This window comes from Artemia franciscana, chromosome 10 (genome assembly GCF_032884065.1).
Source record: "Artemia franciscana chromosome 10, ASM3288406v1, whole genome shotgun sequence".
NCBI classification, from domain to species: Eukaryota; Metazoa; Arthropoda; class Branchiopoda; order Anostraca; family Artemiidae; genus Artemia; species Artemia franciscana.
This window is the reverse complement of record NC_088872.1, coordinates 37,209,308-37,223,931: the sequence shown is the minus strand read 5'-3', so window position 1 is coordinate 37,223,931 and position 14,624 is coordinate 37,209,308. Positions and strand designations below refer to the sequence as shown.

General features: G+C 34.0%; 1 protein-coding gene across 1 annotated transcript in view; it reads left to right on the top strand.

Moving 5' to 3' along the window:
- The window catches only part of LOC136032156 (serine/threonine kinase SAD-1-like), a 124,131-nt gene extending 110,880 nt beyond the window's left edge, over positions 1-13,251 (top strand). The window contains exons 11-14 of the mRNA XM_065712339.1: positions 1,968-2,125; positions 8,033-8,234; positions 10,309-10,496; positions 12,643-13,251. Of these exons, the coding sequence (XP_065568411.1) occupies positions 1,968-2,125; positions 8,033-8,234; positions 10,309-10,496; positions 12,643-12,813 (719 nt within the window). The 3' untranslated portion in view covers positions 12,814-13,251. The remainder of the gene's footprint in view (positions 1-1,967; positions 2,126-8,032; positions 8,235-10,308; positions 10,497-12,642) is intronic.
- Positions 13,252-14,624: the final 1,373 nt, after the last annotated feature.

Genomic DNA, 14,624 nt, shown 5'->3' with positions numbered 1-14,624 from the left:
GAGCAGATAAAAGGAACTGAATGAGCGAAACCTTAAAATGAATAGGAATTACTGTTTCATGACATGAAACTTAAAACGAAACGGAATATCCAGATTAGACTTAAAACCAACATAAATTGCTAGAAGTGATAGTTGAGCTACCACTTAACCTCCTGAAGGCTAATGAAAGAAAATGATTTATGTTTTAAACTATGTATTTTTTATCCTATAACATCCACACAAAAAATAATATAGGATAAAAAGAATTTTTTTTATGGCACTTGCCCGTCAGCCAAGTGCCATATAGCGATCGCAATTTCTGTCCGTCGGTCCCGGTTTCGCTAGTTCGGGCACTTCCAGATAAACTAGGAAGATGAAAGTCGGCAAGCGTATCAGGGATTGGACCAGATTAAATTAGAAATAGTCGCTTTCCCGCTTCGACCGTCTAGGGGGGAGTAGAGGGACGGCTAATTCGGAAAAATTAGAAAAACTATTTAAAAGAATGTAGTATTTGCAAGCCTGCATAGTGCAGTGGATATGGTGTTGGTATTCCACTCCGAATCCGACAGAGACCATTTTTATAAGTTTTTTTGTTCTTGCTGTGCCATTTTTAGTATTAAGTTTTGAGTTTAATTTCAAAACCTTTTTTAAAATTTCTGGCCTTGACTAACACTTTTACAAGAAATATCAGATTGGGTCACGTTTTATGGTGATTAAATCTGGCAATAGTATGGGCCAGCAAGCGTAGGAGGAGCTAAATCAAGCGATGAATTTGAAGCGATCGAAAATCATAGAAAAATCTATTCAGCTTTAGAGGCAGAAATCCCGCGCAGTGGTGCTTATCATGATAGCCTCAAAAAAAAAAAAAAAAAAAAAAAAAAAAAAAAAAAAAAAAAAAAAAAAAAAAAAAAAAAAACATCACCGCGATAACATTGCGAAATGTTGGCTCTTCCGACCCCGTTACAGGTGCCATATGAGCTCTTGGCTCTTTTTGGATTTATTTATTTATTTATCACCCTTCATTCCAATAGAAAAAGACGGAGTATAAAAAGCAAAAAATTTTGTGTGTTTTTCTTCCACACAAAGAAGAAAAACAACAACTATGAACTGAAAACTCACCAATCTACAACTGAATGTATGTACATGTATATACACTTAAATTTTGATAATTTTGCTCCAGGGGTGGGATTGAACTTATGAATTATACCTACTAATCAGTTTGGAAATTGCAAGCTCGGGATCAGTTATTTTAATCTTTCTAGTCATTTTAGTATCTCTTGTCCAAGGGGGAAGCCGAAGTAAATATTTAGAAAATCTAAAGAAAGTGGACCTGATTTTGTTTTTTTTCACCAACTGAAAAAAATTGCCAAAAAGGGGCTAGGTAAAGGAAATGAGGTACTGCAACAGAATTATAAAGGGACGCTAGGATATTTCTGTCAAACGTGTGATATTTTTTACAAGTAGAGCGTAAGAAGCGCAAATTTTCCGTTCAAAATGTTCAAAAAGGAGCCGGTGGGTGTGTTTCAGTGAGGAACCAATGGAAATACCAAGATAAACAACACTTTCAACGGGTCTTAGGCAAATATCACCAAGAACAATGGTGGGCAAGGCGCCTTCAGCTTTCCAATTAAATAGCGCAACATCAGACTTAGCCGAATTAAATTTGAGACCTAGATAAATTATATCCATTTTGCATAATCTAAAAGTTTTCTTCTATCCGTTGGATAGACCTGCTTATATTGAAGACGTCATCAGCTTATTATGAGAGGTTGCTGGTAGTTTGAGCTCATTCCCCCCTCCTCCACACGTATATTGTCTGAATATAATCCACAAATTCAATTGTAGATACATAAAAAGGCTGGGATAGGTCATAAATATTTAATAAGAAAATGAGACAAAAAATTTCCACCTTGTTGTAATCCTGGATGAAGAAGCCAGTCCTTCAAATTATTTTCTTTTTTATTCTTTTGTTTTTTCTTTTCTTTTAGAAGAGCTTCACTTCACGCCTGAGACGTCTCCCGAGTTGACAAAGCGTTCATGGTTTGGGAATTTGATTGGGTCAGAACGAGATGAAACATACACGATTCTAGTGAAAGGAAAATCTTTAGCGACAATAAAAGCTGATTTGGTTCATGCTTTGCTATCGGTAATTTATTTTATTTAAACTTGTGTTGTTCTCAGCAAAATGAGATAAAGGAAAAATAAAGGGTGTTTTTAGGGTTTATTAAAAGACAATTGCCAAAATTTTGGTGGACAGCCTTTACCCCCTGCCCAGGCGGTTAGCTCCCCCCCCGGAGAACACCCCCCGTGGAAAATACCCCCCCCCCCTTTCAGCTTAGAGCTAGACAAGACAAAGACAAGTGAGAGAATATATTGAAAATAAATAATTTGGGCTATATATTTGCACATAGGGGGGTGGGATAAAATATTTTGACAGTTTGAAGTAAAAAAAAAATTCTTACTTCATAATATGCAAAACAATTGTACCTAACACATTTTCCATGCAGACCCGCTATGCTTTTACTCCCCCCCGCGTCCCTAATGTGCAAATCTATAGCCCAAATTTGTTTCTAAAGTAACGAAATAACTAACGAAGAAACCGGTTTGTTCTTCAGTTTTACACAGCATAAACTTGAGTGAGTGGCGCATAATACACAAGTACCAAAATTTCTTCCCCTTATGGAAATAAAAAAAAAAACAATAAAATTCTCAAATTTGGAAAGCCTTGTTTTCTACGGGGAAGATTTACCGGGGGATATTTACCGTTTTTTTATCGTAAGGAGTATTTTCCGCAGGGGGGGGGGTATTTTCCGTGGGTTAATCGCCAGGGGGGTAACGCTTAGAACCAAATTTTTCTGGCAATGGCGGCATTTCAAAAAATACCCTTTTTTGGTATTGCTATCGGAAAATGTTCGTTTTTTTTATCATCCGGCTCGTGAAATCTGACACTAAATAAGGTCGGGTTGCGCTATTATAATCAATGCTGTATCAGTATGGAATGATCCCCCGGATAGTATAAAAGTGGCTCGTAATTAATTTCGTTAAAAGATAGTCCAAGATTTTTTTTTTATTATTTAAAAGGAAGGTTGAAATTTGTGGGTTTTTTGGAGGGGAGGAAGGTAGGCTGTGACAGAAAAAAATTTCAAACCTTTTTTCAGTTGAAGATCAATTGTTTCTTCTTTTTTGAAAAATAATAAACTAGTTTTTGAAGTATTATTAATTACATATTGTGTATGTTAATAGATGGTTAGAAGATAGAGCCGCTTATAGAACTTATGTCTTTTATGTGACTCTCGTTTTTTTTTATATATATTTGTTGTATTTTTTTGAACAAATGATAATGATTACAAATGATTTTAATAACAAATGATTTTTTTGAACAATTTGAATAAAAATATTTTTTGGGCGTTTTCGTTAAAAGAAAAATCGAAAAAATAACGAACTTGTCCCCCCCCCCCACCCGTTTTTTGAATTGCTGTCGCTGTTACAGGTGCTCCCAAACTTTTCAAGTTTTTAACAGCGCAATAATGTACCCTAAGTAAAGAGTATGTAACAAAAGTGTATATACCACAATTATATTATCAAAGCGCCAAAAGCGACGAAATTTTAAATTCATTTTGAGGATTAATTTATTTTTATCATAATATTTCATGTGAATATGCGCCACAGTATAAGAACTCCGGGTCTAAAAGATTTTTTAAAGCAACGGAATGAATCTATTATTGTTGGTGGTTTGGTTTAGTTTAGTGAGCTTTTTTCACGTTCCCATTGTTCTCGGGTATCATGAAACAACCACAGTAAGACGAAACGAAAGCGAAAATAATTATATTGAAAACCAATTTAATTTATTTCTGTTAAGAATTCCATAATTTTGCTCCAATAAAGTTTAAATGACACAATAAACACTTACTTGATGGAGGACGTCCCCTTTTACGATTTTCAAGCACAAACACTATGTTCTTAGCGAAAACTAAATAGTCAATTAGTAGTTAAAACTAGCAATATGTTTTTAAGCTGAAAACTAAATAGTCAATTAGTCAAAACTACCACAATGTTTTTGATGAACATAAATAGTCAATTGGTCTAAACTAACACTATGTTTTTAACCGAAAACTAAATAGTCAATTAGTCAAAACTTACACTATTTTTCTAGCCGAAAACTAAGTCGTCAATTAGTCAAAACTAACACTTTTTTTTAGCCAAAAACTAAATCGTCAATTAGTCAAAACTAGCACTATGTTTTAGCAAAAAACTAAATAGTCAATTAGTCAAAACTAACACTATGTTTTTGCCGAAAACTAAATGGTCAATTAGTCAAAACTAACACTATGTTTTTTGATGAAAACTAAATAGTCAATTGGCCAAAACTAACACTATGCTTTTAACAGAAAACTAAACAGTCAATTAGTCAAAACCAACACTATGTTTCTAGCCAAAAACTAAATAGTCAAAACTAACACTGTGTTTTTAGCTGAAAACTAAATCGTCAATTAGTCAAAACGAACATTATATTTTTAGCCGAAAACTAAATAATCAATTAGTCGAGACTAAGACTATGTTTTTAGCCAAAACCTAAATAGTCAATTAGTTAAAACTAAAACTATGTTTTTAGCCTAAAACTAAATAGTCAATTAGTCAAAACTAACACTATTTGCAACTTGGGATTAATAAAACAACAATAGCTCGGTGTTTAGATTTTAACTTTCTTAGGAAAGAATTTTTTCACTCTCTAGGGCCAGTTAATGGCTGACTAGGCCAAACCGGTTTAGTAAGAGGCATAAGGAGCTAATTGAAATTCTTTCTCATTGTCATCACCTGTTCAACTTCTAATTTTATTTCACTGGAAGTTTGAAAAGGGATTCAAGGCTCTTCAAATGCTGGTTTTATATTCTTATTCTTTTTTGGTCCCAAAAGATCAAGGTTTTAGTTTGAAGCTAAGGACAAGCATAAAATATCAAGAATTTAAAACCATAGTCAGTAGTTGAAATTAAATCTGGAATAACATTTATATCAATCCAATGACATCGACTGGCAATAATTTGTTGTAGGTTGCATTATTATGTGAATAAAGGTTTATTTTAGCCAAGCCGCAACATTTAATAACGTCATTTCTGGCTTTTATGAATTGTTATATATTAGTTCAAATATATTCCTTCAAATGAAAGGAGGTTAGGGGGCGAAATATCTTGCTCCCCAGTATTGATATGATGGATTTTAGAGCAGTTGAAAATTTGGGTTTAAAATAGGCTCTCCTGGGTTTATTTCCCCTTCAGAATAATCCCTTGACAGTTGGTGTATAACTAAGCCAAGACTGCAAATAAACAAATGCAATCTCAAATCAATCAACTTGGTCAAATAAATTTACAAATACCTATCTATAGTAATACTTTGTATGTGTGGCTTGCATACATATATGCTTAGGAACCATTGTACCACCATAATGTAGCATATCCTCAGAAACTTGGACGCATTGAATGTGGCTTTTGGGTAATTTTAAACTGATTTGATACATTAGAAATTCTTCTCTGTTGGCCTTTCTACCGTTTTGGGCCATGACTAATTGCCCAGCGGCGTAAAATCAAAAAAAAAAGAAGAAATCGACAAGGAACCAAACAACTTTTATTGCGTTACAGTAAATTCAGGCCAACTGGTAAAAAAAAGTAAAAAAAAGGAAAAACAAACAAAGTAAAAAGGGAGAAAAGTTGAAAAGACATAATGCAACTTACCACGATGGATCAAAGACTTAAAATCCCACAATAAAACATTCATTGGCAGGATGTCACAGAAACTGGACTAAATGAACCAGTTAACTCTGTGTTTGATTAGGGGGATGGTGAAAGCAGAAATTATGCTCTTTACAGACCAGAATTGATTCTAGACTAGGTCGACACCAGTTGTGTATTAGTTATGATAAGACACCCCCCCCCCATTTTTACATCATCATTAGTAATTCCATATTATATAAGATTTTTCACTTTTGATTCATGAGTAGAGGAAAGTTTATTTTTTACGAAGCCAAGACTAGTGTTCTTGCCATTTGAAGAGTGTGTGTAACTTCAAAGGTTGCAAGGATTAGAGCACTTGAACAATCGGATTACTACCAAAGTTACTTTCACCAAGTAACTGTAAGATAAATTGCATTAATTAATATCACTTTGCGGCTTTGTATGGATAACACTTCGGAGTCTAATTTGTACAAAAAAGGGAAATCAATATGGGCGTACGTAGCTTCTTCTCTAAGGGTAGGGGGGCTTCCGATTTTGTGATGAAGGGTGGGGGAGCTGAAGTTATATTGGCAGTTCACAAAACCTTACATTATCAGCAAGTTTTATCACACCTATGAAATCTTTATTAATAAATAATCACCAAAAATCGTAAGTCATCAATAAGCTTCAGTATTAATCTTTTTGGATTAGAAATAAATCTTTCCAAGACATTATGGATACTTGCTTCTTGTTTGACTTTTAGTCTGTCATTCCAGCTATTTATTTCCAGCTTTTTTAACCTAACTTTTATCAACTGTTTTTTCAGTCATCTACCTTTTTGCAACTGCTTTTTCAACCGTCTAAATTTGAGTCCCGTCTAAAATTGAGTCTCGTTGTATCTTTGTTCTTATAGCACAAGTTAACTATGTTAAAACTCTACACTGGTCTATAATCCAGTCTAGAATCTTATTGTCCGCTTATTATGTACATTATTTAAGGGAAGTTTATAATTTAAATGGGTTAAATTGAAAAGATCTCTACAAGAGGTATTAAGAACGGCTACCGGAAAAAAAAAAATAAGATTTAATGTCAAACTCGAAATCATTTTTATTTTGTATTTTCTTTTTTTGACGATATTCAGTTAGCGAATCCCAATGAACTGTGTCGATTTATGTCTGTATTGTTTTTGGTAAAGTTTTAGAATCGATTCTGCTTGTGGGTACTCCTTAATATTTGCGAGTTTGTGGACGTAACTATTTACGGCTGTCTTTCTGTTTTAATTGGATAGACTTCAATCTTCAAAATTTAATTTTGAAGATTGAAGTCTACTTCAGTCTTCAAACGATACTATCAAAGATATTTTTTTTTGTCCTCTTAAAGCCTCTTTTACATTGATGTGTTATTTTCGTGCTGAAGTACACCAGCCTTACGCCACACATGCGACAAAAAGCGCAGATTTTGCGCAGCACAATATAATCCTACGCAAGAATAGAACTAGGGCCCTATTCCTGCGCTGCTTAAGCATGTAAACAGGAAAAAAATTATTTTAATTTTTTATATTGATTTTTAGAGGAGATATTGGCAAGCTTAGAGCAACAGTGACCTGAGCTGTACGGTAAAAAGCTCAGTGATTAAACCTCACCAATAATGCATGGATATCAATCAATGATAATTTCAATAAGGAACTCTGCTAAAATATTACGGGGTAAGATAAATTAATTTATGTTTAATTGCCAGTTCACTCTTAGCTGTGGGTTTTTCACTTAATTAATGAGTGCTCGAACTTTTTTTCATCAGGCTATAAGAAACACCAAATATGTACTTACATTTTGTCGATTAGCCAGCCAAAATTAGGTTGTTTTTTTTCGACTAGTTGAAGAACTGGATTCCAAATTAAACCATAAATTTATTATAAGAAATTCAGATGAGTTTAAATGAAAACTTCATTGTTTAAGAAAAGAAAGTGTATTAAATTTGCACAATTTTAACGCAAGAAAAACTTCTATGTGACATAAGCGTAACTTATTCGCTGCGCAGAAACAGTGCACCAGACGGACGTATTAATGAAAAGAGGCATAGCATTTATCATATAAAAAACTGGTTTTTGAAAAATAGACTCATTGGTCCCTACAGATATTGCATTCCTTTGTATGTTTAGTTGCTCAACCCGACCTGAATGTGATGCTATTTTTCTCCCCAAAAATATGGAATATCTTGATTGAAATGCGAAAATAGTCCCAAAACTTAACCAATGGAATTAAAATGCACCTTTTTTCGCGGAAGTTGAATATTGTAATTGCTGGTTTTATCTTTGGCTATACCTTTTTCATTGGTAGCTTTTTTTTCAGATAAGTGAATTGAGTCACAGCGTAGCAGGGCCTACAACTTTCCGAGTTGAGTATAGACGTGCTGGCACTGGAGCAGCTATGTTTCAGCGACATCTTAGATTCAACATTGAAATATCCCCTGTGTCAGATCCTACAGACAATGCACATCAAGTAGAAAACTTGGAAACTTTCCTTTACGCTTTGACATTCTCATTAGTGGCTGGTAAGGTCTCTTTTCCTGTATTTTCTTTTTGTCTCTTCTTGGCTTATGTAATACCAAATGCTAAGTTACACGGAAATCATGAAAACTCACTTCTCCGGGTCTACACAGCTTTGAAATATTTACACATGACCAAGATAAAATGACAACTAAAACGTTCCTATCAAGAGTGCCCAGCTTTTCTAAGTAACTTATTTGATAATGCATCGGTAGGATTACAATATCTTATATCTAGTCTCTCAGTTAACAAAGTATCATTCTAATATGTGCATACCATATATAACGCATTCAAGCCGTCTTCTATAATCTTTTTGAAGGTGTTTGGGGATGCAGTTTCTCTTTATGGAGTTTTACTGCACAGGGGTAATGAAATTTTCGGTTTTTCCCTTCACCCCGGGGTGGGTCGATTCTCCTGGTGTGTAATTTTGACTTGTATTTATACAAAACCGGGGAACAATAAAAGGTCAACAAAACGCTAGGCAGTTCCAACCCCTCCCATTTTAAAATTCTGGATCGACCTCTGAGCAAATGCTAAGCAATGATCCCTTTCTTGTTGTCTCTTGAACATTGTATTAATTTAAAGAAAGTTTAGCAAGAGCACCGCCATGATGGAAAAACCTTTATATTTTCTGCTTCGTTTGTGCTTCAACAGTTATATTTTGTTTTTGTTGTTTAGGGAAAAAGTGGTTTTGTTTTCTCTGTCAGCCTTTGAAATACAACGAGCGAAGTTTTGTAACTACTAACTGGAAGAAATTTCCTACGATCCTCGTATATTGATTATTCTATTTTTAGTCACTTGTTACTTTTCCCAACAGATGGCTGTCATTCACTGACGATTTGATTTTGTCAAGTGCATACAAGTCAGAACTCGTGAATATCCGTAAACATTCTTGACAAGCTTCCTTAGAGGGATCAATCATTTTTGTAGCCGATGTAGTCGAAAGTTTGGCTATAAAAAATAATTCAAGTATTGAAAAAGTATGCTACCGTAGTTGATTCAATCTTTTAGAGACAGAAAAGAACAGTTCTCTGCCAACAATTTTGTTTTTATTTTTATTTATTTACCTCAACCAGTAGAATACCGTCTTTTCACTTGGCGCTTTTAAAAGGGATCGTTAAATTTTGCAGCTACCTGGTTTATTATAAATCAAGTTTTTCAAGTCTTAAAGCAAATGATATTTATTTGCTTATTAGTATGTTCAATAAATAATCCAAGACAATCTGATTCGAAGATGAATATTATTTAACACCAAACGTTAAAGTATTAAAATATTTAAGTACTGTTGTTTATGAGATGAAGAGAGAAATTTATCTACATCAAAATACCGTGCCAGTATTTTAAAACAGAACAACTGTAAGATTCACATCATTAGAAAGTATTGAATACAAAGTTTGGGTATGCACACCACTGTCAAAGTACTTTAATGGCCCGGAAATGCAAAGGTCAACCTAATAATTATACTGACCAGAATAATTATATTTGACCCCATTCTGGGACATTTTTAATGAGGCGAGTGTTACGAAAGTGCTATTTGAAGTACGCCAAGTTTTTGCTTCAGACCTCTCGGTAGTTCAAGAATACAGCGTCAACCATTTTGGTGTTGTGGAACCGGTTCAGACCGGTGATTATCAGTTTCAGAAACTGAGTAACCAGTCCTCTTCTCAGCCATTGAAGTGTACACTATTTTAGATTTGGTATTATTAGTAATTTGTGTATATCTTTATGACATGTTTGATCTGTTTTTCTTTCATTTATTGTACTCCATCGTTTTCTTTTTTATCGTTTTTTCTTTATAAATTGTTAATAAAGAACATTCATTCATTCATTCATGACTATCCATGGAATTTGCCTCTCCGTGGTTGTGATGCTGCCCAATTCCTTGGATAAACAAAAGTTAATAATGTGCTGTAGTAAATCTAATTAGAATGTATTCAAAACCAAATCAGAGAATCTTTTGAAGATTTACGGGGAAGGGGTGGGGCTGCTCAATTCCTTCAAAATCATTATTATTATCACATTTTTCCAAGTGTTTATAATATAAAAGGGACATCTACAGTTTATAAAATTCGGTTCCAGGAAATCTCCGTCGGTTTCGACGTCTTTGTGAAATACTCCAAATTCAAGTATGCAGTCGTCGACCTCCTCCGCCCTCTCCCAAAGCCCCTAGGCGGAATGTGCTTAATCACTCTGAAATGAGCGAAAGTGATAGTTTTTATTCGTCTGATAACTCGGAACGGACTTCACTTAAGAATACTCCAAGACAGGTTTGTCTCTTTTTTGCTTTAATAACATTTAGTATTGACAAGTCTTAGAATATTTATATAAGCATTTTTTTTTGCTATAATCAGCCACAGCACAGAGGTAATGGTACCATTCTCTGGCAACTAAGGGTTGAAGTTCTAACCTCTCGTGTAATGGATTGCGACAAATATGAAACTTACTTGGGCTTTGAACTTGAATTAAACATCTAACCTCCAAGGATGGTAAATACATAGAACTAATTTGGCAGAAATTTGAGGGAGATTAGTCCTATATGGTGGAATTCTTAAATATAAAGTATTGCAGACTAGAAATACATTGCTACCCAAATATATTGCCTAGTGGATTGAGGCTTACATTTAATGTCTTGTAGAAGGTTTAACCTCATGAAAAAAAAAATTAACTTTGACTTCCAAGATGCTCGATCTGGAAGAAAAGAAGAACACGAGAAATGTATTGCCGTGTCAATGTCGTTAAATGTGAATTCAAGGTATTATGATCTGATGCATCCGAAAATGAAAACTAGCGGTATAATTTAGCACGAGCTAAAAGAAAAGCAATTTTAAAGCGCTAAACAAGGTTGCTGTTTTTAGGCATGCTTCCATCGTCCCAGTTGGTACTGACAGTTTACGGGAACCTTTTAATCGAACAGAAAATCTAAAACAGGACTTCCAAACATTAAACAAGGTTTAAAACAGCATGTCAGACTTCAATGTTCGCAGTCATAACAACACATTAGAACACTTTTTAATATAAAAGTCATTAACGGATATATTTTAAGCAAATAAATTTGAAAGTTTGTGATGATGATGATTGTTGATTATACATGCTCCCTGGTTTGGTAGTCTCAAGACGTTTCTGTTGAGTCGTTTTTTTTATAAAAAAAATATTCAGAAATTACTAATTTGCGAAATGATGTGTGATTGTTGCTAGCTCATTGTATCTTTTATTTTTCTCGACAGATTGAAAACTGCGCTATTGTCGTTCGCCCTAGAAGTTTAGGTCAGAAAGAAAAATTAAACTGAAATCTAATCTGAAAGTAATATATTAAGTATTATTTGTCAAAAAATCTTGTACTTTTATAATATAAAAAACTGTATTTGGTAATACAGTTTGGTAGAGAAAATTTTCTTGTTGTGTTTTTGGCTTAAAATCAAAATAAGAAAGGTATAGCAAGGATATATAAGAGTGGTTTTTCCCAGGGTGAACTTAGTGGGGAAGAAAATCGACCCCAAGGATAGAGGCATAAGTTATTGCTACTAAACCCTTGATAAAAATTCGAGAAAATGGAGTAACAGTCTTGAACATGGCATCTTCTGAACTAATCGCCATAATGACATAACAGTAGTACCATCTGGTTTGTAGTGAAAAACTAACCCTAGCCAAGATCAGTACTATAGCAGGATTTATTTGAACGAGTTCGTTCGTTTCCTCATCGTTATCAATAATTGCAATATTTTTGGGTGTATGATAATTGTAACAAAGCTCATCTTCATTTAAGGAATTATCAATTTATCAATTCTGACCAAGCAAATTTGTGTAAGTGATGATGATAAAGAGACATTGACGCACATGGTGGCACTTAATTGGCCAATTATTTGATTATCTCCCTTTTGGATTACTGTAGTATTCTGTATGACTGAAGTACGAAAAAAACCGTTCTGTAAGCTGGTGGCATAACGCATGATATTCTTCATCCCTTATAGTGGAAGCCTGAAAGGCTAACCAGTGAAAAAATGAGTGATTATTGTCCTAAACTTTCATCCTAAGCAATTAAAGTTTTTTTGGTATCACTATGGAATTATGTCGTCTTTTTTAACAGTCGCATTGTTTCTTAAACGTGTAGTTGGAAGAGGGGGCAAATAAACCCGCCTTTTTTACCCCTGGTTGTATTTACTTGCTAAATCTGATAGGAAACACTGGTCATAATACGCTCCCAGATGTAGCAGGAAGAGATGTTTCAGCACTCTAGATGTCAAAATAAAAGCGAGAGTAAGTATCTCACTTCTTCCATTGCTACTACCAGTATACTATCCAATCTAAATCACACAAATGAACGCCCATAAGTCCCTGGAGTTTTCATATGTTATTGCTGGCAACGGTATTTTAGTATGTCAATTGGATTTTTTAAAATCAAGCTTATCATTCTAGTCGATTGATTCAGACGGAGAAAGTGAGTCAACAAGTTCATCTCGACACAACAGCCGACGAAATAGAGCCGTCCTTCAAGAAAGCAAAAAGCAGTCCTCTTCTACTCCTGCCAGTGATGTTATTGCAGATTCTGCATCTTCAAATACTTTAAGTGATGCTAATAATGCTTAACTTTTTGTTCCTTTTCTAGTTTTCTCTGCAATTCCTTCCATTTTTACTGATGAAGGTGTTTTTATTGAGCGTATTTCATTGTTTTGCTTACTATTGACATTAAGTCCTAAGTTGAGTTACCTGTTTATTGAAGTCTCAAGGAAGTTACAAATTTTGCATTCCTTCACGTGCAACTGCTTGCATTCCTCCTTGTATAGTATGAAGCATGTGGATATTTATTTGGTGGTAAATAAGTCTCATATATCATTCCTTTTAATCTTCACCAGCTTTATAAAAATAATTATAATTACTACCCGCTGTTTCTGCCTGAGAAAAAAAAGAAATGATTTAATTTTTCATCTGTGACTTATTGTCACTTTTGCCACAGGCTATAAAGGTACCTCTGACGGAAGTAGAGCTTTATCACTTAGTTGAAATCTAATACCATCTCCTCGATGTAAAAAAAAAAAAAAAAAAAAAAAAAAAAAAATCTCAAGTCTTTTCACTGAATTTGACAGACAAACTTCTAAAGTTTGTAAATAGTCAGTGTCCTTAGCAAAAAAATGATGAAAACAGGAGTAATTAGACATAGGTAAAATTAGGAAAGGAATCTCATTGGTTAAGCGCTATTACAACACAAGCCATATGATCGTCATCCATTTGTAGGCACCTAGTTCAAAAATTTCAGTTTTTCGCCGAAAGCTTTCAAAAAAGAGAAAAAGATGGAATACTGTCCCATACTTCCATGCTAAAAAAGGCTTTGATTCCAGTTTAATTCTGTGACTTCAGTCCTTTTTCTTTTTTTTTGTTTGCCAATCACGTCACTTCTTGAGCTTACGTTAGAAAAGGAAGCCAAGTGACCCGTTGCGTTGATTAGCGGGAATTCAGTGGTGGGGGCCAAAATGTATCTTTTCTTATATGGGGGAGATTTATAGTTTTTTCAATGAAAACAATATACGAAATGCATATTTCAAAATCTATGCGGGTCATATGACCCCCTGCCCTCCCCCAATGGACATTGCTGCAAATACCCCTCTTATTTTTTTAAACCGAAGTTTTACCTACCTGTTGTTTGCTTTTTAAAATTTCGAGGCGCTAAAAAGGAGGCAAAACCTGATTGGTTCTCTTTTTCGAAATTTTAAGTGAGTAAAAACACCGAACTGCTTTTGAGGCACAACATTTTCCTTAAACTCAGTAAACTCAGTTTGCTAGTGTTTTAACTCACATAAGTGGTATCCAAACTATGCTTTGTTTATTTAAAAATGAAATTAAAAATTTGTTTAGTTTAAAGTCTATAAAATATAATATATTCTATGGGTATTATACCAAGTTTTGGTTTAAATCTTTCATGATGGCTAAAGATGTTTGTCTTTCTTGGTTGATATCTTGGCCCCCAACTATATTTTTGAATTATAAGCTATGCGGGTTGTTTCTTTTCGGAATATTCTATAAAAGCTAAATATTTTTTAAGGCGTGTAAACCTAACTAAATTGGTTAAAAAAGCCTTTATAAAACTGCATCAATTGTATCGTTTATTTATTTGCTGGTAGTTTTTGGCTTGGATTTTATTTTCTATTTCTCGTAAATATTTAATTTTCTCTTATCCCTTAAATGACACTCTTTGCTTTGGTTGACTATTTTAAAAATAGCTTTAACTAAAATCTTAATCCTCCCATGAAACTTCTCTAGTTACTAGAGAGTCGAAGTTCGGTCGATAGGTTTAAGGTTAATGTGCAAGTAGAAACATCAGCACTCTGTCTTTTTTATGTTTTTGAATCTATAAATAAATTAAAAAAATTAGAAACACAGTATTTCTCTTTCTCTCTTTTCCT